The sequence below is a fragment of the Naegleria fowleri genome (genome assembly GCF_008403515.1).
Source record: "Naegleria fowleri strain ATCC 30894 chromosome Unknown tig66, whole genome shotgun sequence".
NCBI lineage: Eukaryota > Heterolobosea > Eutetramitea > Acrasida > Naegleriidae > Naegleria > Naegleria fowleri.
The window spans coordinates 225056-249910 of NW_025407998.1; the positions used below are offsets into that span (position 1 = coordinate 225056).

Here is a 24855-nt window from a genome sequence, read left to right on the forward strand (position 1 = left end):
TGTTATGTGTCACGTCGTTCCTTCAACTCTCTCAAAAAAATGGGAAACAACAAATCATCCAGTAAATCCTCTCATCTCAAAACAGAAGTCTCTCATCGGGAAGGCATTTCTAACGGTAGCAATGATGATCATGACGATCAGATTCGAGATCGTAAGATGATGATTTCAGAAATGGATCCCGAAGAATGGAAATTATTAGAAAACGTAAAAAAGGATCAAATTGTGTATTTATTTGGAACTAAAAAGTCTCTCGATATTTATAATCGTAGATTTGTCAAATATATTGTAAAACAAGAGAAGAAATTTGGAGATGATATTTCAGCAATGGGAAATGGAGATAATGTTGTGATTTTATCTTCGGATTCTTGTGTCAAATATGCTCCGATAGGATGTTCTTCTCATACAATGATTGTCATTCCTCAATGCATTTCAAGTGATTCTATCACATCGAAAAAGTATTTAGTGTTTGGTGGAAAGGTTTGTAGTTGAAACGTGATGATGATTCGAATCACCTTTTGATCGGTTGAGATCAATATTATTTGTGATTGATTTGATTGATGACAATAATAATGGACCATAACAATGCGATAACGATTGATCTACAAATACAACCATATGATCTTTGATTTTCATCTGTATGATGATAAACAATCTCTTCACACTATTCTGTGAATTGACACTTTGAATACTATACATGATGACAAATTTGACTCGTTCAATACATCGATAGAAACAAATTCCTTCAGGTTACAAATCCAATATGGGAAGGAGCTTGAAAACTTCTGAAGATGCCTTATTGACCTATTATGATTGTGGATTAAATATTTGGCTCTACGGAGAAAATACGACACACAAATACACAATGGACAATGAAAGACCTGATCCCAGCCTTTTCTATCATAGTTTTACATTCAATCCAAAAAATATGAAAGTTTATATATTTGGAGGCAGTTCGAATGATTCAAAACGAGCGAATTTTCTGGTATCTAACAAATTATATTGCCTCAATCTGGAAAATTGGACTTGGAGACAAGTTCGACAAAGTCACAATGTTCATATTCAGCACACACCAGAGAATAACACATCACCCTCATCGAACATTGTGACACCTGTTCGAGGTCATGCAGCCATTTATCGTTCACGAACAAACAGTATTGTGGTGTATGCAGGAAATCTTGGAGGATCATCCCTAACCAATGACATGTTCGAATTTGACTGTGATACAGAAGAATGGTCTATGGTACCACAATACGACACAGTACCCAGTAGGGCTTACCACAATGCTGTTTATTGTAAATCGAGAGATTGGATGATAGTTTTTGGTGGAGAATTTTTCGATCAAGGAAGTTCTCGTCTTGAAATAGTGAATGACATGTGTATATTTGACTTTTGTGACAAAAAGTGGCAATCGGTGGTTTTTAGAGGAGATGCCAATCCACCAGTTTCGACCTTTGGGCATTGTACGACCATCATTTATGATCGATTTGTTGTGACTTATGGAGGTTGTGATCGAGAGTATAATCCAAAGTCTCAATGCATGATTTTTGACCTCTTTGAAAGACGTTGGACGCGATTAAATGTCAGTCTCGAAGCCATTGAAGTGAGTGCAAAACATACCTTAGACTCTTCAGAAAATCAAGAACTTTGGAATTTGTCCTATCAATGTGACCTTCCTCCGTTGAATTGTTCTGCAATGATCTATGACGAACAATGTGATTGTTTAGTATTTTTTGGAGGTTACACCACCTCCAAAGATAAGTGCAACTACATCTTCAAGGTTAAATTTGATATTGCATTGTTATTGGTGACCAAACATTTCAAATTTATCTCACAGGCTCTCAGGACGTCAGAAGAACCCAATATTACACACGACATTCAAATTACTACCTTTCAAAACAATAATACCTCAATCACCACCACCACTACTGTTGCTACTCGTAATACGAGTCGTTCAACATTGGAATAAACAATTATTCATCAATTTGATGAAACAACAACTCAAACCCTCCACAACTAACGAATTCAAGACAAGTGAACTCCGAAATAACCCAATAACAAAAAAAAAAGAGAATTTTTGGTGTCCTCTCCCTCTCTCGTTGCCCTTGTTCCCATCCCACCAGACGCTCTGACAAGATAGATCCGTCCGAGAGTGAGAGGAGGAAGTCTAATAGTATCCTTTGAAATCACCAATTTTCCAACTTGATAAAAGAACAATAATATTTATGTATTCTCTACATCTCTACATCATTCAACAACAACAACATCAATAGTTAGTTCTCGTTCAACAACCACCACAACACCAACATCAAACGGAAAATGTTTGATATCACAATAGTTAGTCATACGTTAGTAACAGCATCAACACCCTATGTACTATATTGTATATCAATTCAAGTGGATGATCTCAATGCTCAGTGGTCCGTAGAAAGACGTTATTCTCAACTCAGAGATCTACACACCGAGCTGGCAAATTACTTTCAGAATTTACCTGATTTTCCTCCAAAGGTACGTTGTTTGTGGTGTTGGTGGAAACCGATGATGAAAGATCTTTAATGATTATAATTTCATATTTCATGTGTTTAAACAATTGATGATGACAATGATTATTTTCAAACGCCATATCATCACCTGTGGACTATTCTGCGGTGGTGATGATATTTCAATGACACTCTCGCTCGATTCATCGATTTCCACAAAAAATTCAATAATAATTCATCATCCATGTAGTATTGGAAAGGAAATTTGAAAGAACAAAAGATCTCTGAACGACAAACTCTTCTCAATCAATACTTTAAAACACTCACACGTAGAGATGATATTTTCAAGGCAGGACTCGTTCCATTATTTGTACTTCAATTCTTTTCGGCTCCTGCGCCAGTGAAAGAACTCTATGTCAATCCATCACTTACACTTCGTAAGAGTAGTGAGAAATTAATTCAGACTTTAAATGATGATGTATCTCCATCAGGTATGAGTGATAATAGCCCAAGTGCCAGCTCCAAAAGAAGATCTGGAAGCTCGTACGACATTGAAGCTGAGAAACCAATCAATGAATGGACGGTCGACGAAGTTGCTTCATGGATTCTTCAGCTTAACCAAGTCTATAACAACAACAACAATATGATCCAATCAAAATTTACTGAAGTTTTGAAATCAGAGTCCATAGATGGAAGCGTACTAATTTATTTAACAACAAGGGACATGATCAAGATGGGTACAAGAATTAGTGTTTCTGCATCAACAGGTCAACTCAATTCTGTTGTTTCCGATGCTTTTGCCAGTATTATTATCGAGAATATTCTTCGAGTGAAAGAGGCTCAAAAAGAATCAGGTCTCTATAAAATTGGTAATAGAGATGATATGGGTGATACGGATGATGATTTTGATGAGCAATCAGAACATCCTGAATCATCCACATTTATGACAACGACGACAACTACTACAGCCATGAACACTGACTATGATGATGATGATGATGATTTGAAACAAGACCTTATTGGAACTGTTGTACCTAGTGCCACCTCAAGATCTGACAATCACATGCATTCCATTAGCTCATCGGGACAAAGCTCCTTCTCTGGACGTATTTGTCCTGAATTTAATTTAGATACAGAATTAACAAAGGAAGAGCAAGAAAGCTACAATTATTGTATGAAAAAAATCATGAACCTTAAAGATCCAGTTCCAGAAAGTATCAGGAGGCGATTGTGTCAGGATTTGGTTATTCCTCAACGCTTCAAATTCAAATACTTGAATCCTAACTCCATTCCTCAAGAAGTATTAATGATGAACAGTCGTAGAAAGGAAGGACCATACCTTAAAATCAAGCTTATTATCACCGAGCTAGGTGAAGGATTTACTCATCGTACTATTCGGAGATTAGGCTCACTCGTTGGCCATAATGAAATCAAGAGTTCTGAATTTGGTCTTTTCCATAGTTCATTAATTATTGGCCCTGTTCAATTAGAATGGACTGATAACTCAATCGTCGTTCCAAGAAAAGAAAAGAGCAGTTCAAAGGCAGTTTTCGCAGTGGATGTCTGTAAAATTAGAGGTCAAGAGAATTTGAATGATATTTATGACAAGTTAGCACATTTTTGTACATTTTGGAATGGACATCGATTGTATGTTCAAAAAGATACAAATTGTCAACACTTTGTTGTGGAACTTCTCAAAGCAATTGGCGTTTATAATCAATTCAAGAAGAACATTGAATCCACAATTTTAGGGAAATATTTGAACAAGTTGAAAGAGTTTGGTACTTGTGAAATGAGTTACATAATACCAGAACATTTGGCTCAACGTATTTTAAAGGAATGTAAAGATGAAATTTCGAGCTCACTCAAGCAATTACTGCAAACCTCGCTAAAAGGAAAAGAAATTGTTTTTAATTCTCACTCAGTCCTTGACGAATATTATGAGACGGTTTTGAAGGTAGAACCAACATACTTTGATCTTGGTGATCACAAGAAGGAAGAAGAATTGCTCAAAGCCTATGACCGTGCGTTTTGGTTGAGACGTCAATCTTCCAAACTTTCCAATGATCCTCGAGTGAAGCCTCTTCGTGATCCATGCCCTTTTGACACAAACGGCGGAGCGAACACTGTGAAAGAGGGTGCCTTTTATCTGGGCGATTATGCTCCTGAATATCCTGTTCCAAGTACTGTGTTAAATCAACTCAAACAACAGCAACGAAGGAATAAATAGCTTCCTAATTTTGTGTAAATTGACTTCCTTTTTGGCTTATTGTTTCCAAAGAATGTAACATGAATTTTGGATAATGTCTTCAAAGAAGAAATTTTAATTTGTACATTAATTGTGATGTTCTTTTTGTTCAAAAAGCAGAGAGGCCGCCAGTTCAGCATTACCTTTGGCGAGTTCTAGTGCTTTTACAGCTGTTTCTCGGTCCACTCCAATCATCTCCATTAACTGTTTAATGACAGTCTCTTTCTCGGTACTACTTTGTCTCATGTCGAATGGATGAGGTTTGTTAATGTCATGCGATGTTGGTTTTGGAGATTCAATATCTGCAATTTCATTTGGACACTCGTGAGGTGGAAGAAAACTGATTTTCTCATCTCCAACACGCAAGACGTTATCCTTCAAATCAATCATCATTTGGTGACGCTTTAACATGTCAAGACCTAGCAAAAATTGCATTCCTCCTTGATTCAAAACTGTAATGGTGACCGGGAAAGTCGATCCTCCAAGTTGCATCAGCGTCAAGTGAATTCTTCCCAAAATTTCACAACTACCCACTCCCTTAGCAACTCCTCTATATCGAGTATCCAAAAGTCTCATTAATCCACACCTCTCTGCACACGACTTGCTCATGATGGTCATTTGAGCTCCACTATCTACAAATGCTTTCAAAGCATGACCATTTACTTTACAGTCGACATAGAGCATGTTGACTTGGAAGAATGTTTCAGGAGTGTGTTCCATGGCGTTGTGGAAATTTTCCTCAATATTTCTCATCTTAATTTCTTCTTCCAATAATTTTTGAGCTTCCACGTCGAAAGGATTCTGACGAAGTCTCTTCTCCAATTCTTGTTGTCGAGTGAGGCGTGGATTTGATCTTGAAATTCCTCCCAAAATTTCATTCAATAAATCTTCAGTGACTACGCCGCCTCCTCCTCCTCCTCCAGAGGAATAATTAGTTTGTAAATTTGAAGTGGAAGGAGGTGGAACCGAAGAAGTGCTTCTCGTATTGGAGGTTGTATTAGAAGAGGATGGTGGTGCTTGTTGAGGTCTGTTTGCATTCAAAGCATTGGATAGCAATTGAAATGGATTTTGCGTAGGATTAGTTCTGGCAGTGGGTGGTGTTGATTGTACAGATCTTCTCTTAAACACAACAAGTTCTGATTCCGAGATTCCATACTTTTCCAAAACATCTTCATCTCGCATTGGAAAATTCTGATAAAACATTTCTTGTTGTAAAATGGGTATTTTTGTTTCAATCTCCATCAAAGCCTTTAAATTCTCAACCGTGTCCGATTTAGGGTCCACTTCAAACGAATAAATATCACCTGTGATCTCATTGACGATGGTGAGTTGAACCATTTTTTTATTTGAAGTTTTGGAGTTATTTTTGGATCAAGATTCCTTTTTGGAAAAAAAGGCGTTGAAAAAAATTATTGATAGATCGCGATTTGTTGAACAACAAGATCAATAGGAGGCTTTGAATTCCGACAATGATGGATCCCGAAGCGAAAAAATTGATGAATCATGATGATGGTCCATATATTCAGGAAGTAATGAATAATTATTTCAAGAAGAATGAGAATGAAATGGTGTACAGAGAAGAAAAGGAAATGCAAATTCCACGAATAGAACTTTCTTTTGATTTGTATGAATATATTCTTGAATTTGTTCCTCCTGAACATTTATTCGGAAGTGTGATTTTTACATGTAAAGAATTTGCAAGAATCATTTTGCATGATGAAACATTTCATATTCAATTGGTTAGGAATAATATGAGTTCAAAGAGAAAATTAAAAAGAGTGATTGATGAGATAGGTCCAAATGGATACAATGGGAAAATATTAATGAGTTTGAATTGCAATAATGATGAACAAACAAACCAAGAGGAAGAGTTTGTTGAAATTGATATTATTCAAGAATTGAAAAAGATGAGCTTTTTAATGCGGTGGGGAATTAAAAAGTATTTAATTGGGTGTATTCGAAATGATTATGAAAGACCTTTAGTGTTGGTCTCTACGTACATGTATTCTGATGTTGTGAGAGAGCAAGAGGCCAATCACCAATTTTTCAACAGTTTGGTTCATGATCTCATCTGGACTCCTTCCGATAATGGTGTGATGGCAAAGGAATTACTGGCCTTGTATGAAAAGGTGAGAAAAATCTCCAATCCATCACTTCCAAATCTATTCAAAACAAAAATTAGAGGATTTCACTTGATTCATTCCCTTGCTTTTCACAACAGGGTAAACATTCTGAAATTCATGTGTGAACATGTACCTTCACCGCAAGAAGAAGAAAATCCTCAAACCACTGACAAGATTTCTCACTTGTTAGTGAGAGAACCTAGCTATCATCAAAACATTGCACATATTGCTACCTCGAGAAACAGTATGGAATGCTTACAATACATTGTCAACGATTTAAAGGTTGATGTGAATATACAAGACAGAGATGGATACACTTGTCTTCATATTGCATCCTCAAAAAACCTGGTGAATGTATGCAAATATCTTGTCCAAGTAGGAGCAGACAAAAACATGGTCGATCATTCACAAATGAAACCTTTTCAAAAATCCTCACGAAGAGAAATTCAAGAATTACTGAGGCCAAGTCTCTCAATGCTCAATACTTCTCTGCGATAAACACAGATGAAAGCTGTGATGAATGAGGCTGGTTATGTCATACCATTAGGGGTTTATTACAGTGCATCCCTCAATGTCGTTCTTGACACTTCAATAAGAAAATAAATGAACGCTAAGCGAGACTAAGATTTTTCGTGTCACTCGATTAGGAATATGATCACAATCGAGGGACTCTCTCTGAAACAATTTCATGTCACTATAGTGATTGTACAGAAAATGTCTCAAAACACAACCTTCAGCACCACCACCACCGCCACAACGTTCAGAACTTTCGCATGCTCATTCATTCATGCCGTTTTAAACATGACCTTTCATCTGCAAACAAGTCTCAAATTCCTTCTCTCTCAAATCATCCGCTCTTTTCATTGTTTATCGGATTGTTTCATTTCTTGTTGGTTTCACCTCTTTCCATACTTCAATTCTGTTAAGAATGATCATCATCACGTTCTTGTTGCACTTACTTTCCAACCCGATATGTGTTACGAAGCACTGAAATTTCTCCCTCCTTCTGATTTGTATCAATGCATGAAATCGGGATCATTCCTTTGCAAGATCATTGTGCAATACAAGGTCTTGGCTCCGTACTGTGAATCAGCGCTGGCACTTCGTTTGTGCACAACACAAGATCATAATGAATCGTGTTTGATATCAATTTTAGAAACGGCCGGAAGAATGCATTCGCCTCCCATCATGATGATGTCCGGATATGAGGAGAGAACGAAGAAATTACCACATGCTGCTCCTATTCTATTCAAGAATGATTTATTACAAATCATGTCTTTCGGCTTGAGGAGGAACAACCCGAGAATTGTGTTTTCAACCTTACATCTCCTTACTCACTCACCCTTGTCTATTGGTTCAAACCTCCATCCTCAGAATCATCCACATGATCTATCATCACTCACCGAACAACCACCTTCACCACTCTCATGGCAAGATCTCTCCCAAGTCTTCCAATACATGACAAGCATTGAACAACTTTCTCCCGAGCTCTTCCGTAACCTATTCACCCATCCTTCCATTCAACCTTTGATCCCCGACTTGAAAACTCACCTACTCGATCAACAACAACAACAACCAAACCATCAAACTCAAACACGCTCTCCCTACCGACCACAAGTGGTTTTATTTTTTTTAAGGCATGCGTCCCAAGTCCCGAACATGGAACTCTCATGCGAGGAGTGGCTGTCTCTCTATGACTCGATGGACCTTCTCGAGTCCTCAACCTACAACTTTGAACATGTCTTGATGTTTGAGGATTCCATTGTGGATGTTCTTTCTCACCTATGGAGCTTTAAACAAGGGAGAAGCCGCATCGTGAGAGATTATTGCACGTTATTGTCCATATGGACAGGCCAGACGATTGAATTGATTGATTTTCTCCTGTGGATGAATGCAAAAGAAAGAAGGAAACAACTGCCACGTTTACTTTCAATCACTTCAGTCTCATGGAAAAAAGCTGTCTTGAATCATACGAAACAAGAATTGTTTCATGAATTTTCCTGGCCATTCTTTGAGTGGGCAAAGCAAAATTTTCAACATGGTTTAATGTTGAAATGTTTGGAAAGGGATTCTGTGTTTTTGTGTGAGATGAATGCACATGATTTTGCAATGGAATTGATTGTTTTTAGAAGATTCTTGTTATTGGCCAAATTCTTGGAGTGGTTGGCAATTTACCAAAAAAAGGAAAACTATGGATTGCCACACAAACATGTACAAAGTCAAGTACTGGCCATGCTTCGAGTTCCAAATGCCAGATCTTTGTTAATTCTTGTGTTAGAAAGGGCATTTCCGCTAGGATCTTTCGAGCATTCCAACTATCTTGGAACTCGTCGTGATTATTGTAAGAATGATCGAATTTGCAATGAAAAAGAAGGACTCATTGTGTTCATGAACACATTGGATCTACTCTTCCCATTGGCTCTAAAGAAAGAAGCAGCAGTGACAAACACCAATGCAGGAGATGATTCTCTGAAAGAAGATTTGGTTGAGAAAAAAGTCATGCTTTTGCAAAACGAGGAAATTTCAAAAGTATTGAAAAAGCTTCGACTTGATCATATGCACAAGAAGAATCGTTCAACCCCTCCAACACTTGAAATTAACATGATGATCGAAGGAGATAATTTGAGGGATGAAAGTAGTTGGAGAAATTCGAATGATATCATCCTTAATGAAGACTTTGAAGAATGGTGTTCATCTTCTTCGACTTATTCAGACGTATCGCAAGAGATGAGTGGCGACGATGAGAATGAGCAGGAATACGAGGATCTTGAATGGATCTCCTCTCAGCATCAAATTCTTGAAAAATTCAATAAGAAAAGAATCGAAGGCTTAGAGAGACTCTTTTTCGGCGAGGAAGAAGAGTAAACTGAATATAATATCTTCTGATCCTTTTCGATTTCTCTGTAAAATTGTAAAATTGGCCTTACCATTCACAATGCACCGGGGTCAAGTCAGTACAAGGATGTTGCATTCTGATAGAATTTGCTGAAATTGTTGCTTTCATGATACGGGTTTAATCATTATTTCAAAAAGGCCACATCTGATGGAAACATAAGGGGACCATTCTTAATCTTGTCTGCAATGGCTGAATCTATGCCGTATGTTTTTGCGTGAACTTCAATGCCTTTTGGACTATAAAATCCAAAACTTCCCAAGAATTTGCTTGAAGGTTGCTGCTTCTTGTCTGAGTTTGCTCCTAAATATCTAAGCCAATTAGAGTCACGCTCGTCTCCAACAATTTGAATCCAGTGAAGGTTAGGACTGAAACGAGAGGCTACAACTCTCATTAATGTCCATAAATCATCCTCATGACCTGGCTTGGCATATAAATGATCGAATTTAAGACTTCTAAAACTTTCTTTTGAATAATGAGTTCGCTTAAAACCAAATACTTGAGAAAATGCCATGACACGATCAAGAGTCACATCACCACAATTCAAAATATTCAAATCTTGAGGTGCTACAAATTTTGCTCCTGCCACAATTTCACCTTCCTTATAAATCACAAAGTAATTTCCAGGTTCAGGTCTTTGATACACGGTTTTTGCTTCTTTGAAATTACAGAAAGAGCCATCCAACACTTGATATTGTTCGTATTCTTCTTGTAAAATTCCAACAACCTCTTGTTGCAGGGAAGTATGACCTTCAATGACAGCAACAACTCTCTTGTCATATTCAACATTTAAAGAGTGGGCCAAAACAGAACCAAGACTACCAATGTGCTCCATTCCCATTTGTTGATTAATGGCAGCAGTGTTTGAATCACCTTCCTCCACAAAAGAAAGAATAATTCCATAATTTGAGTCACCTCTCGCAAACACAATATCTGTATCTTTTGTACTCTCCTGTACCAATGCGCTCTCGATGTCTTTATCCCGTCCAGCGCTCACTGTAAAGTTTCTCTTCACAAGAGGAATTTGTTCCAAGGTTGATGGATCTGTGAGTGTGGAGGTCTCCGATGATTTCTTCACCCACAATGTATCTAAAGTAACATGATCAAATCCAAGAACATTGCCATTTGCATCAACTCCAGCAACAATGTGATTCCTACTTCCCATTTCCAAATTTGAATAATTAATATTCAATTCATTTAATTTATACTTTAAGACTTTTCCTCCTAGTTCTGATGATTTAAGAAGAGCATTGAGCTGTTGTTTTTGATCAGCGTTCAGTTTACTGTCCTTTATGAACGAGGCTATGGATGATCCGGATGAAGAAGATTTTGAAATAGTATCCGATGAGAAATTTCTACGTGTTTCTCCGATGAAGGATTGCAATACAACAAGATGAAATTTTGATGCCAGTGATGATACTGATGATGATGAAGATGCACACGACCCGAAGGCTTTGGCCTTTGACAACGCACTCAATGAATTTCGAAACATTTTTTTTTCGAATCAAATTCAATCAACAAGTTGTGTTCATTCCACAGAGAGGAATTTATGAAAATAAATTCAACCTGTTGAAGTATTTACAACAAGAACAACACTGCAGTGTTTGTTATGAAAATATTGCAAATGAATGGTACCTAGGTTTAATGTTGTTGTTGTTGTTGAAGATAGAGATTCTTGTATCTCCTCAAATCGAGATTCTCCTTTTCCAATTTCAGAACGTCCTTATTATACGTATTCTTAATGAGTTCATGTTTCTCATCTTCCAACTCTCTCAAATGTTTCTCCATTTCTGCAAAGTCCTGTTCAAATCTCAGCAATTCACTCTTACATTGTAAATTCTCTTCTGTTAATTGTTCAATCTTTGTCTTGCTTTCTTCAATAGTTTCTAAAAGTGCATTTAATTGTTCCTGAGTGATGGCTGCATGTTGTTGCACATTAGATGGCCTCTTTTGTTCATAAATCATGGAATGATAATTTTCATTGGCTCTCTTTAGAAGCAAGTTGGATGACTCTAATTGTTCAATCTTGTCTTTTAACAACTTCAAATCGTCAACACTGCTTTTAAGGAATTCATTTTGCTTGGTGAGATGTTCAATGGTGGATTCGTGTTTCTTATTCTTGGTTTCACTCTTCTCGAGCTTACTCTTTAAAAGATCAATTTCTGTTTCGAGGGATGAAATCTTCTCGTCGAGAGCATAGGTATTGGTTTGTGGAGCTGGTTTGGAGATTAATTGTTCTATGGACAAGTTTAACTCTTGAATTTCATGTCTGAGTTGTTGAGCTGTGGATTCTAATTGGTCATTCTTGAGTTTGTAAGTGTCAACAAGAGAATTGAGCTTTTGATTCGACTCCTTGAGATCTGAGTTTTGTTGTTTCTCACTCATCAAGACTGTTTGTAAAGCAGAGAGTTCATCTTCCTTGTTCTTGAGCCGTTTAATTTCCTCCTCGTAAATGTTAATTTGGGTTTGCTTTTCTTGATTGTCTCGAATGGCTGATTGAAGTTGGTCTTGTGCTTCCTCAAGTTCCTCCGTTAAATCCTTGACTCTTTTCTGCGCTTCTTCGAATTGCTGGAAAGTATTCTCCAGCTTGTTAGTTACATGATTAATATCACGTGTCAAATTCTCAATGAGTATTGTCTTTTCTTCGAGTTGTGACTTGTAAATTGAGGAAATTTCTTGTACCTTCGACATCTCTTCACTTAATTGATTAATGTCAGCCTGTTTGTGGTCAATTTCAGAAATTAATTGCTTGTTTTGAGCGTCAAGCTGTTCCACAGTAGCTTCCAGCATTTTGACATGATTCGTTGCTGTTTGATACTCAACAATGAATGCAGAAAGATGTGTCTTCTTTTCTTCGACTTCTCTTGTGAGCTGTTCATAGAGTTCTCTGTACTTGTTTGCTGTCTGCTGTTCTGTGTCTAACATCTTTTTGGCATCCTCCAAGTCAGAGGAAAGTTTCTCAATGTCTTTCAGAAGTTTGTTTTGATTCATAATCTTCTCTTGATGAGCATCAAACTTTATACTCTTCTTTTTCAATTCCTTTACCTCCTTATCCAAGATTTGATAAGATTTAGAAAGATCTGACTTTTCTGCAGTGAGTTTTTTGATTTTTTCTTCGAGTTTTGCATGTTTCTTCTTGAGCTCTGTATTTTCGAGAAGAAAAGGATTCTTTTTCTTTTCCTTTTCTAACATGGCTTTTTGTTTTAATACATCTTGAGTTGCATTGTTCATTTGATTAATGGCTTCTCTTAGATATTGATTTTCTTGTTGCAACTCTCCAAGAATACGATCTCGTTCCAGAATTCCTTGTTCCATAAAGAACATTTGTTCTTGAAAGAGCACAAGTTGTTGTTGAGCAATTTTCTCAGCCTCTGAAGAAGAGTGAGAAGATTGTGAAGAATGAGCAGAAGTGTTGAGTACTTGTTGTTCTTCTGTGGGTGATGTTGTTGTGCTTACAATAGAAGAGTTCATGAGAAGATTCTTTTTCGAGGCATGATGATTGGTCGTTGTGGTGGTAGTGGTGCTTGGAAGAGGAGGTTTTGACGAAGAAGCAAAAGACTTCTTTTTAGGCACTGAGTGGACTCCACTCAAAGAAGAAGAGGATGAAGGATTACTTTGTACAGAGAGGTTGGAGGAAATGGAAGCCCTTCGTGAGAGACTCTTTCTTGAAGCAAGGCTTAATCGACGATGACCTGCAAAGCCCGAGTTATTGTTGTTGTTGGTATTATTGTAGTTGTTGTTGTTGTTGTTGATATTGTTGGAGGAAATACTTAATCGTGTCTTTGAGTGAGTCATGCTACAATGATTGAGAATATTCTCTTGATCCGATCCATCGAAAGAAGAGGAGGTGGGTGCAACAGCCATCATCATGGAACTTAGTTTTCTCTTCTTTGCATGTTGGGTGGAGGTTTCGTGAGGAGTGATGAATGATGGTTGTTGTTGTGGTTGCTTTTCATGGTTGAAAGGTTTTGGCGAAGGTGGATAGAAGAAGGTTTGAGAAACTGAATTGTCGACAATGGTGGAGTGATGGCTGTTGTTGTTGAAAATGTCGTCTGTGGGTCCATACACAATGGGAGTGTCTTCGTGAATGACAAAGTCTTCGACCGTTGTTGTTGTTGCTGATGAAACTGGTTCGTGTTGTTGGGAGAGTATGGATTGATTCATTTTTTTTAAGTGTGTTAAATTATAACGTTAAATTTTGGCGGGCTTGAGTGTGGCTGACAAATTCCAAAAGTAACTGAAATTAATCTTGTTTTATTAAGACCTTGTAACAAAAAACAAAATCATGTTGGTTTTTCATAAGTAGAAGTCAGGTCTCATAATCCATTGGTACACACGTTCTGATTTCTGCAGATGACCCTCCAAAGAAAAGCAATGAAGTCACAAATGTGCAAATAAAGAAATGATGAAACGACGAGAATAAGTAGAAGGAGAACCAACCCGAAACCAGTTCATTTCTATGCGCTAGTTTTGTCATCATACACCAAAAAACCAACTCGCGACATTCCACTTGACTCCGAGGTCTCAAAGATGGAAAGCGTTTTTCAAGTTCAACTTTTGGTTTGCATTAAAATCTTTTTAAAAATGCCACCAAAGAGAAAGAACACGTCCGCTTCAGCGCATCCTCAAAAATTGTGTGAAAGAAAACTCCTGTTCATTACGATGATGTTGAGTATCAGCCCATTTTCAACCACTTGAGCATTTTTGTAGCAGAGTTTGATTTCTCTCAATTCTAAGGAAGACTTGGACGGTGTTGGAATTCTTTCCGCCGGTCATTTCTCCAGAATTAGCTTTTCCTTTTTCGAACATGATCAGGTATAAATCAAGATGGTTCCTCAAGAGGAAACATCCAAAAAAAAAGTCCTTAATCGTTTTGTTCCTTGTTGTGGTTGCTCAGAACACACACGACGAACACACACACCTTCCATAAACTACGAATCAACATCATTTGTATCGCCGACGTCGGCCGAGATTTTTCTCAGAGAGAGCCCTCGTTGTTCATTGGGTCATCTCAAAAAAACAACAAGCCCAAAAGGACAAGACACACTCACGTCGTCCAACCAATTTAAAGTTGGTGGAATCAAGGTTATATTCCTCTCTCTTCATCCATCGATTCGATACAGGAATATTACAAGATGAATTCCACCAATGCGGCTGCATCATCGCCTTACCATCAGAGCTCGGTGAGACCTCAGAGAAGTACTCTCCAATATCACTATCATCATCGATCCTCCTCCTCCCCACCGAATAACAACAACCAAAGGAATTATATGAACCACCCCCATAGCTCTCTTTTATCCCCTTCATCGAATATGAACTCCACATCACTCATGCTTAATAATAACAACACAGCAACATCCTCTCCGACTCATAAGGGCAGTAGCCATTTGATAGTTCGAAGAAGCAGTATCGTACGACATAAAGAAGTCAATGACTCCACCATGTTTACAGAGACATCTCGGCGACCCTCCACAACCCGTCTGCCGTCCCTATCTTCACCAAAAGCTGCTGTTGCCTCTTCAAACAGTAGTAACAACAGCTCCTCATCGACTTCTCCTCTCTCTGAAACAACTAGTTCTTTCGCTAGCACGGCCAGCATCAGTGTGAATGGAAATTCCATTTTAACAATTAATTCATCTCCTTCGTATGTGAACTCCACGAATACAGGTGCTCTCTCTCAAACACATAAACATCCCAAGTTTAACAGAATGCACTCCACTCTTGGAATTATACAATTGAGGAATCACTCGAGTCAGTATCGAAATTCAAATCCTTCATTGGCTAATGATGAACCACATGATCGTCAGTATTGTCGGAGTCCATTAAGGTCTACCACTTCCACTTCTTCTTTACTATCTTCTAATCAGACGTGCAATGAAGGAAGCGAAAAATCATTGATCATTGGACCTAGCTCTTTGGTTCAGAGTCCTCCACCCATGAATATTCATCCCTCATTGCTTGTTTCACCTGACCTTGACTCGTCTCCCTTCAGGAAACCAAGTTTGTGCTCGGCCAGAAAGAGAAGTACCTTCCAAGCTCCATCGATGGATGAGGAACCAGATTTAACACGACGATCTTCGTTTTCAAACCAAGGGCAACCGCCTCAACAAATGGATGCACATCGATCTGCAACGCCGGTTCCAGGAGGATATTCTTCCAGAAGTATGAGTCCAATGGGCATGGTATCATCTTCACTCATTTGTCAAGCACCAAGCATGCCATCAAATTCGGCATGCCCTTCCACAAGTTTTTCAACCACTGTCACATTTAACTCAACAGAAAAAACGAGCCCAACCAATGCTAAGCAAAATCAGGAACCAAAACGAACAAACTCTTCGTTTGTGGAAAAGATTTCGAACGCAGTTGAAACTCAAAGGCAAATTGAAGCATTGAGAGATTATGTCAAACTTGATTCTTTTGCCTTTGGCTCTCAAAACGAAGAGTATAAAGAATATTCTGCAGTAGATACAAAGAATGACGAGCTCTTGTACGGTAAATATGTGGATATGTATGGAGACCAGAAAATGTTGCTCAATGTACACAATTTGGTCAAGGAATATATCAACACAAAAGGATCTAGAAAGAATGTGGATGATGTGAATGCAATTGTTATGGATGTTTTAAGAAAATTTAATTCAAGAACTTTGAAAAAGAACAAGTCAGAGGCAACAATACGTACATTCAATTTGAAATAGCAATCCAAAACAAATTTGAAGTCGATACCTAGTTGGCATGTATGCTCCTGTGCCCCATCTCTACTCTTTGCTTTTGGTGAACTCCATCTTTTTCTTTTTGCTGCCACGATAGTCTTCTGGGTTGACAGAGCCACTTCCAGCAGTTGCAGACATGAACCCTTTCTGACCTATATGATCGAAAGTTTTTCGCTTCTTTGTATCCGTTAAGAACTTGGAGAATCCGAATGGATCATCATCTTCATTAGAAGGCGGCTCACTACTAGATGTTGCTTCCTTACTGCCTGCACCACCACTACTGCTGCTGGCTGTTGACACTTCTTTTTGGAAAACAACAGGACCTGGCTGTCTTCTTGACACATTTCTAGATGATTGTTCCTCGTCAGTTTCAAACTTATCTTTCATATTTACACGCTCGTCCAACTCTTGGAACATTCGTATTCTCTCCTTGTTAGGATTGTATAACTTTCCGGCATTAGTTTCCCCAAATAAAGCTGTATCATACACGTTGTAGTCCTCGTCATCGAATTTTGAAGTCTCTATCATGGCAGACGATGACTGATTGAGTAGTCTGCTATCGATTTGAACTTCACTACTGCTATAGGTAGTTTTTTGAGGTTGATTAAAGTTCACTCTCTCGGAAACTTCTCTTCCTTCTGATGAGGTTGCTCTTCGATCAACGGTTCGTGACCTAGCTCGTTCCTCTTTGGACTTTAAGTCCTTGTGCAATTGTTTGGCACGATTTGCTAATTCTCTAGTTTGTTGCAACTCTCTTTCTTGTTCCATTTCTGCGATTTTTCGTTGCATTTCAGCTCTTTCTTTGATTTCTAGTCTTGCATTATGTTCTGCCAAATTAAGAGAGGCTGTAAAATCAGCAAATTGTGGGTTAATTGTAATCTGTTGTAGGTTTCTTCCATCTGCTAGAATTCTTTTATCCAGCGGTATGATAATACCCTTTCGATTTGTGTAATTCGACACACATGGAGGAATATCCCAATTTGCTTGATCAGCCTTTGTCAACTTTTTTGGTTCTGAATGCATGACTGTAGGAGGAGGTGACGGAGGTCCATTAGGCATCTTTTTGATGTGAAATTTGGCAGGCTCCACAGGATCAGTGGGCGCTTCTTCAATTTGGATGAATTTGATATCCGCATCAGTACCTCCTCTTGGTTTATATCTAAAGAATTGTCTCTTTTCTATTTTGTTCTCACTAGCAGCAGCAACAGATCGGTTAATGCCTTCTCCGATATGGGCCGAGCTTATTTTAATATTCAATTTTTGCTCGATAGCTTTTTTTGTTTCTAATACATTGGTTGCGGATTGATCGGATGATGGCTTTGCCAATTCATCATCATCGACATCTGCTTCGATCATGTCCGAGAATTTGGTGAACGCTAGAGCACCCTTTCTCATTCCTTGAGTAACAATCTTATCAAAATTAACATTGCCATTCGCGTCAACTTGCACGGAAAGGACATTTCCAGACGCATTTCGATACTCTGATTTACGTCCCATGTTTAATGGAAATTGAGAAACATGAATTTCCGGATAGGCTCCTCCATCATCAAAATCTGCTTCAACGGACGGTATCCAATCCGAATGTTCTCGTTCTCCATATTTCGGAATTTTTGTATGATTTGATTTCGAATGATGATTCAGTGTTGATTTCTTCATCATGGTGGAAATTTCTTCCTCCGCACCATTGTGTTCTTCTTTTTCCAACAGTAACAATTTGGAATGTTTAGGAGGTGGAAGCAATGAAAATAACGTGGACATTTTTTTTAATAATTTTTTTAAATAATCGATGATCTGTATGCAATCGATTGAAGATGTATTAAGCTCGTCATCTTGACCTCTTTTCAATTACAATGGATCAGTTTTTTATTATTCATTTTGCAAGCATATTGAAGCTGAACAATGGTCAAGCTCTTTACCACTCCTCCGTTCGGAGTTGAAAATCTCACACAAAAAAAATGTCTTCTGCTTTTGAAGAAGTGATTGTTGAGACTCCTGCTCAATTCGATTCCACTATGCAATCGGTGGTGAATAATCATCCGGGTTCATTGGTTTTTGTTTACATCACTGGTAAGAAGGATACAACTACAGGAAAGAGTTGGTGTCCAGATTGTGTGGTTTCTGTACGTGTTGTTGTCCAATTTTAATTTCAAAGTTAATATTCACATCTTTCACGTGATTGCATCAAAATGATGATGATGATGATGATGATTCAATATTCATTAATATTGCCAACACTAATATTGTTTTTTTTAATGCACATGTGTACACAATAGGAACCAATTGTTACCGAAGACTTCCTTCCTGAAGTTGACAGAGAATGCAAGAAGAAAGGACTCAAGACCATTCTTGTGAAAGCTCTCGTTGAAAGATCCGAGTACAAGGGAAATCCACAATATCCATATAGAACTCATCCTGATTTGCGTGTCAAGTCAATTCCAACATTCATCTTATGGAATGCCAAGGACGACGAGAAGGCCCGCACTGATAACTTTAATGATCTTGATCGATTGGATGCTATGCGTGTTGCAGCCATCAAAATTGCAAAACAATAAGTTTATTTACGAGAGCGTGGTGAAATGATTGTCTCTATGATTTCATCAGCATTAACAGTATTTGGATTAATTCGTTGTAAAAGCTGTCTGCTTCTTTTAAGTAGAGTTTGCTGTAACTGCTTTTTTTCTTGCAATTCTTGTTTTGCCTTTTCTATAAGATCTACCTTTTTCTTTTTATCCTCAATAAGAGTCATCGTTTGTAGTTTTTTGAATTGTTCGATTCGCTTTGCTCTTTCCACACTCTCTTGTTTTTCAAGTTCTTTTAGCCTTTGCTCTTCCATTTTTCTTAACGCTTCAATCTTAGCTTTTTCCATCATTTCAGAGTTCATCAATTCTTCCTGTTGTTGCTTGAGAATGATTTTTTCAACCTTTTTTTCCATTTCTTCCTTGTTTTTCTGAATAACATCCAATCTGTGCATCTCCTTGCTTTGCTCTTCAATTTTCTTTTTGTGCATCAGTAGCGCCTTCTCTTGTTCAAACTTTTTAAGCTGATCTTCGTTTGTATTGATCTTTTCAAGAACTTTGGAGATTCGTTCTTGCTCAATTCTCTCACTTTTCATTTTCGTTTCACGAATTTTAGAATCTTTCAACAGAGCCATTTCCTTTGTCTGTCTCAAGGTTTTGTCTTTCAACATTTCAATTTCCTTAATCTTCTTTTCAAAATTCTCTTGTTTTTCAAGAAGATTCTGCTCTTTGGCTTTTTGAATTTCTTCATCTCTCATGAGGGCTTGCTTAACTTTTTCTGTTTTCCTCATTTTCATGAAATCTGTTTTCGCTTGGAGTTCTCTAAATCGTTCTTCAACCTGTCGTGTTCTTGCATTTTCTCGTTCTTCCACTTCTTTTTGGCGCTCTATTTCTTTAGCTCGTCTTTCATTTCTGAGCTTTTCTAATTCCTGTTGCCTTTCCAAATCGCTTTGATCACGTTTCCGAATGGTTTCTTGCTGTTTTTCAAGTCGTTTCTGTTTTTCTATTTCTATTTTTTCCTCTCTTGCTTGAAGTTTCTTCTCTTTCTCTTGTTGTTTTCTCTTTGATTCAATTTCATAATGGATTAAATGTTCAAGGTAGGATTTGTTGCTCTTGAAGTGGTGTTCATATTTCTTTTGCTCTTCAAGAAGCACTCCAAATGTTTCATCGAGTCCATCATTTCCATTGAGCACACAATCACCAGCATCAGAATCCTGAATTGCAATTTTGTGTCTCTCTTCTCTAACCATATGAAGTTTTTCTTTTCTTCTTGTTTCGTAGTGAGACCATCTCATTTTCACAATATCAGGAGGTACGCCTTTTGAATAGAATTCTGATTCATCTTTTTTAATGAGTTCGGTTGGCGATATTCCAGTTCTTAAGCACGCCTCGATTGATCTTGGAGAAGTGAGTAAAATTTTTTGGTCCTTTGCGTTTTCGTCAAAGTTTTCCAAGCTCTTTTTTTCTCCAGAATCAGTAAATCTCATACCCATGGATTCCAATTTTCTATTAATTTCTACATAATCAGTAAAGTCGGAAAATGCACTTGAACGACTCTTTGAACTTGGAGGTGTGAAGAGCTTTGCTATCCGTTCTCTTGATTGAGACCTTCTATTGGTCGACAACAAGCTGCTAGCGGAATAGTAAATTTTTGGAGAAAATACAGTAAGATTATTTCTGGTTGGTGTTACAGGTGAAGCGCTTTGTTTGGATCTGTTGGTTGAGGGCCGTTTGCAAGAGTCAATCTTAGGGCTTTGTGAAATGTTTCTGTGAATGCGTTCCGAATTTTGTTTTTCCATGGAACGATTTACACTCTTGTTTGCACTGCTAGGCCTGAGCGCTGGTGAAGAGGTGTGATGTTTTAAGTTGCTTAAAGAAAGTTTAGGTACAATGGAAGGAACAGATCTCGATTGGGAAAGATCCTCTCTTGTTGGATCTTCATTGTGCTCTGTGTTTTGTCGAGTGCTAGGTGCTTGGATGCTTGAGACCGGAATGGGACAGTGTTCTTTAGGCACATTATTAGCTTCGTCTTGAGCTCCAAACCTAGAGGTAATGGGAGATGGCACACAAGAATTTTCATCCTTCTCATCCAGGGCATTATTATTTTGCTCTTTTCCGATTGATGTTAATGGAGTAATATCGTCCTCCATGCGATTGTTGTTATGCTCCCATTTTGGGGGCGTAGTGAGCGTTGTTGTTGTTGTTGTTATTTCCTCTTCTTCTTCGACGTTGGCCATTTGTTGCAAGAAGACTGTTATTAAGACTGAGGGTTATGTACGCTATTTTTTGAGGCGGGTGTGGCTCTTACAAGGATCTTGGATCGGAATGAAGAGATATGTAGTGCATGGCGCTTTTTACCATCAAATCTACAGAACACCTCAAAACTGAACAAACAAATTGATGGAAACCACAACGTAAGTACTATTTTTTTTAAAATGGCTCTCGTCCACAAATAAAAGACAAAAGAAGAGCTCCAAGAGGAATGATGACGCAAAACTGTTGAATGGTTGCTACTGAATAGACTCTCAATGGGTCCATGGTTCAAAACGCAGTATAACATGACTGACTCGATTCTCCCTCAACGCGAAATATATGTTCACACATCGACACACATGTCTTATTGGTTTCCGCTCTTGATTTTTGTTCCGTGGTGCCGACCGAATAGGAAGCTGTTCCTTCCATCAACGGATGTTGTGGATGTTAACAGACTGAATAGGCAACTTCTCAAAGAGAATGTAAATTCCCTTGTTGCTATTAGTGCAACGCGATCCTCTCAAAGATGCAATTTTAATGAGAAAAGAGAGAATTTTTCTCAATATCCGGGTCGAAATGAAAAGAGAGAGAAAGAGAGATCACGGTCTTTTCGTTGTGAGTGTGTACAGTTACATGCAATGTGTCGAGATCCTTAGATGCTTTCGACCTCCTCAGGAGCGCGCACATACAATTACCGTAATGAACCAAAAGGGATGGTGGTTTTCGGTTGAAACTTTGGGAGATTAAGACACACTTTCGAGCATGAACGTGCATGAGGGGTGCGCAAACACACCTACATTAAAAAATGATAAATCATGAAACGCAGGTATCTCTCCCTCATATTCAGCTATCGTTTCCCGAGTTGAGTTCATCGCTGCTGCCTTCTGTTTCAGAGGTTCCTCTTACAGAGATTAGAAAGAATGCTCAGGTAGGTGGTTGGTTGTATAAGAAAATGTTTCTTAAAGAGATGGCGAGGGAGCCTTGACTTGTGTGTTTGATGACCATCCTCTTCTGTAAATCATCGGGAACACAACCTTCATTTCGCTTCATCAAATTCGATCGAAATCAATAGAAAAAAGGACAACTTCTCGAGCGCTATCTGGTCGATGAAAATCTCGGAGAAGTCGAGCGGGCTGAATATCTGCTCACGAAAGGAACATCTGTACAAAAGTGTTCTGTACTTGAAAACTTGCCATCTCTATTTCAAAGACACCAACAAAAAGCCATCTCGAAAATAGTCTCCCTCTTCTCGGTATGTCATTTTTCTGAAATGATGTTCTTATTTCTGACATCTTCTTGCTCAACGTTAGGATAAAATCGGAAAAGAAGATGAAGAAACTCAAATTATGATTGGAGACTATTTGGTTCCGTGTTTTCCTTTACTACATCCAGAAAATATGAAAGAAGTATTCGCGCTTATACAATCAATGATAAATAACTCTGGAGAGCATGTATCATCAGTTTGGCAAGATGTATTAATCTCTGCCGTAGATTTTATGGCACCCTCACTCTTGGAACATGAAATTATTCCCTTTGCCATCCAGAAAGGAAGCTTATCAGAATCAGAAGGCAATCGATGTTTTTGCGCCAAGCTGTTGGGTGCTCTTTCAAAACGTCTGCCCTTCCAAATCATAAAGCAGTCGTATCTTCAAAAATCGTTGGATCTTTGTCAAGACACATCATTCTCGGTAAGAAAGACAATGGCACAAGAAATTATTAATTTATCAAAAGGATTAGGGTAGGTTGAACCACTTGTTATGAAGCTTGTCCTTGTCACCAACTCGTAAACAATAGCCCTGAAAAATCCAAACAATTTTTAATGCCTGAGTTATTTCAGCTTGTAAAAGATGAAACCAAATTGGTGAGACAGGCAGCCTTGGAAACTTTGACAAACATGTTAAGCTTTTTCGATGAAAAATATAGAGCGGATCAAATTCAACAATATTATTTGAACTGGGTCAAATCACCTCCGAGCGATTTGTACAGAATACTCGTTGAGAGGTTTGGAGAAATATTCTATTACTTACAAATTAGGGAAGAGGATCAAATTGCATGTTTTGTCAACTTTTTTGTTTCAGCAGCTAAAGACAATTCTCAAGAAATTCGTGAATTTTGTGCATTCAATTTTCCTGCTGTTGTTAAGTGTGTTGGATCCAAGAGGTATGAGAAATGTTTGCATAACAGCATGGTGGCTTGTTGCGAGGATCCAAGTGTGGCTGTTAGAAAGAGGATTGCTTCTGGTTTTCATGAGATAGTTAGGCTGCTATCAGAGGATGGAACGGCCAAACTCCTTAAAAACCTTTTCTTTTCCCTGCTGTCGGTAAGTTGATGATAGTATGCAACAACATCATATAACTAGTTTATATTAGGATTCCAATATGGACGTGAGAGACAAAATTGTGCAAAACTTGAACACGATTTTAACATGCTTTAAAACAGCTTTAGCAAAAACATCGGTAAGTAATAACAACAGTAATTAAGGTATGATAGAACAACACTTACTTTGCTAATAGGATTCCTTTTTTACCAATGTGATCAGCTCCATCAACAATTATCACAGTGGAGTGCAAAACGATTGGAGAAGATTGGAAAACTATTTTTCCCATTTTCAATATTTTCATTTATATTTTTCGAGAGATCAAATAATAGACACGTTCATTCCCATTCTTAAAAAACAAATATTTGAGGGAGTTGCACAACCTGTAAAAATTCAAGCCGCAACCTCACTTGTGATTGTCACAAGAGGACTTCAAAGCTTACCAAGACAAAAAGATATTTTGTCGAGCGTAACCAAGGACCTTATCAGCAGCAGGTCTTATTCCAATCGCATGATGTTTTTTGATTTATGTATTCCAATCATGGAACATTATAGCAAAAAATTTTCGAAAGAACTACTTTTCGATAACGTTATGAAAATGGAGAAGGACAAAGTTCCTAATGTTCGAAGACGGTTTTGCTTCATGCTTCCAGAGTTGAAAAAAACATTGACACTTCCTGATGATGTCCTTCTTCTAGCGAAAATTAAGGAAAAACTCTCTTATTTGAGCTTGGATAAAGACAGAGATGTTAAGGAGGCAGCCATGACTGCAAGGAACATCCTTCATACTATTGAAACTGAAACAAATCGAGGATTCAGACTCAACCTTCAAAGCATGGACGACATTGCTGACAAGAAAAAGGAGAAGGAAGAGTCAGAATGGACTGATCGAGAATATATTACATCAATAACATACATGAGCCCGAACACGTCCTCTTCAACTCAGATTTCTCCTCCTTCCACATCCATTTCTTCTATGAGAAGGAAATCTATTCCCAATGCTTTGAAACCTCCTACCACTTCCTCTAGTAACCCTCCAAAATCTAAATCTCCGTCGCCTACACCTTTTTCGTCCTCCTCTGGTAAGCCCAAGAGTGGAAACACTATTTCAAGAACTCAAAGGTATGTGAATGTCATTTGTTTTGAATCATGATGGAATTAACCTTAATGCTCATTATTTCTAATAGTTCCACATCAAAGAATATCACCTCAAACGAGCCATCATCCAAACACAAAAGTAAATCAACTCCCTCTCTTTCTGTGAACCATTCCCATTCCATTCCTCGAAGTACCTCTTCCCAATCCAAACATTGATGAA

General features: G+C 38.0%; 12 protein-coding genes across 12 annotated transcripts; 7 read left to right on the forward strand and 5 right to left on the reverse strand.

Moving 5' to 3' along the window:
* Positions 1–39: 39 nt before the first annotated feature.
* On the forward strand, positions 40–1966 carry FDP41_008915 (uncharacterized protein; the record flags this gene model as incomplete). Its single annotated transcript, XM_044712818.1, has 2 exons — positions 40–477; positions 731–1966. The coding sequence occupies 2 exons, from the start codon at positions 40–42 to the stop codon at positions 1964–1966; spliced, it is 1674 nt and encodes a 557-aa protein (XP_044557380.1).
* A 350-nt stretch (positions 1967–2316) lies between these two features.
* FDP41_008916 (uncharacterized protein) lies at positions 2317–4707 on the forward strand (the record flags this gene model as incomplete). Its single annotated transcript, XM_044712819.1, has 2 exons — positions 2317–2505; positions 2728–4707. 2 exons carry the CDS (start codon positions 2317–2319, stop codon positions 4705–4707), a joined length of 2169 nt encoding a protein of 722 aa, XP_044557381.1.
* Positions 4708–4812: 105 nt separating this feature from the next.
* On the reverse strand, positions 4813–6063 carry FDP41_008917 (uncharacterized protein; the record flags this gene model as incomplete). The annotated part of the gene is made up of 1 exon (XM_044712820.1): positions 4813–6063. The coding sequence occupies one exon, from the start codon at positions 6061–6063 to the stop codon at positions 4813–4815; it is 1251 nt and encodes a 416-aa protein (XP_044557382.1).
* A 131-nt stretch (positions 6064–6194) lies between these two features.
* FDP41_008918 (uncharacterized protein) lies at positions 6195–7346 on the forward strand (the record flags this gene model as incomplete). Its single annotated transcript, XM_044712821.1, has 1 exon — positions 6195–7346. The coding sequence occupies one exon, from the start codon at positions 6195–6197 to the stop codon at positions 7344–7346; it is 1152 nt and encodes a 383-aa protein (XP_044557383.1).
* A 474-nt stretch (positions 7347–7820) lies between these two features.
* Positions 7821–9713, forward strand: FDP41_008919 (uncharacterized protein; the record flags this gene model as incomplete). The annotated part of the gene is made up of 1 exon (XM_044712822.1): positions 7821–9713. One exon carries the CDS (start codon positions 7821–7823, stop codon positions 9711–9713), a length of 1893 nt encoding a protein of 630 aa, XP_044557384.1.
* Positions 9714–9868: 155 nt separating this feature from the next.
* On the reverse strand, positions 9869–11233 carry FDP41_008920 (uncharacterized protein; the record flags this gene model as incomplete). Its single annotated transcript, XM_044712824.1, has 1 exon — positions 9869–11233. The coding sequence occupies one exon, from the start codon at positions 11231–11233 to the stop codon at positions 9869–9871; it is 1365 nt and encodes a 454-aa protein (XP_044557385.1).
* Positions 11234–11382: 149 nt separating this feature from the next.
* Positions 11383–13905, reverse strand: FDP41_008921 (uncharacterized protein; the record flags this gene model as incomplete). Its single annotated transcript, XM_044712825.1, has 1 exon — positions 11383–13905. The coding sequence occupies one exon, from the start codon at positions 13903–13905 to the stop codon at positions 11383–11385; it is 2523 nt and encodes an 840-aa protein (XP_044557386.1).
* Positions 13906–14876: 971 nt separating this feature from the next.
* On the forward strand, positions 14877–16436 carry FDP41_008922 (uncharacterized protein; the record flags this gene model as incomplete). The annotated part of the gene is made up of 1 exon (XM_044712826.1): positions 14877–16436. One exon carries the CDS (start codon positions 14877–14879, stop codon positions 16434–16436), a length of 1560 nt encoding a protein of 519 aa, XP_044557387.1.
* A 60-nt stretch (positions 16437–16496) lies between these two features.
* Positions 16497–18209, reverse strand: FDP41_008923 (uncharacterized protein; the record flags this gene model as incomplete). Its single annotated transcript, XM_044712827.1, has 1 exon — positions 16497–18209. The coding sequence occupies one exon, from the start codon at positions 18207–18209 to the stop codon at positions 16497–16499; it is 1713 nt and encodes a 570-aa protein (XP_044557388.1).
* Positions 18210–18406: 197 nt separating this feature from the next.
* Positions 18407–19003, forward strand: FDP41_008924 (uncharacterized protein; the record flags this gene model as incomplete). The annotated part of the gene is made up of 2 exons (XM_044712828.1): positions 18407–18571; positions 18725–19003. The coding sequence occupies 2 exons, from the start codon at positions 18407–18409 to the stop codon at positions 19001–19003; spliced, it is 444 nt and encodes a 147-aa protein (XP_044557389.1).
* A 2-nt stretch (positions 19004–19005) lies between these two features.
* FDP41_008925 (uncharacterized protein) lies at positions 19006–21204 on the reverse strand (the record flags this gene model as incomplete). The annotated part of the gene is made up of 1 exon (XM_044712829.1): positions 19006–21204. The coding sequence occupies one exon, from the start codon at positions 21202–21204 to the stop codon at positions 19006–19008; it is 2199 nt and encodes a 732-aa protein (XP_044557390.1).
* An 821-nt stretch (positions 21205–22025) lies between these two features.
* FDP41_008926 (uncharacterized protein) lies at positions 22026–24851 on the forward strand (the record flags this gene model as incomplete). Its single annotated transcript, XM_044712830.1, has 7 exons — positions 22026–22148; positions 22293–22472; positions 22531–22958; positions 23015–23540; positions 23590–23676; positions 23734–24659; positions 24725–24851. The coding sequence occupies 7 exons, from the start codon at positions 22026–22028 to the stop codon at positions 24849–24851; spliced, it is 2397 nt and encodes a 798-aa protein (XP_044557391.1).
* Positions 24852–24855: the final 4 nt, after the last annotated feature.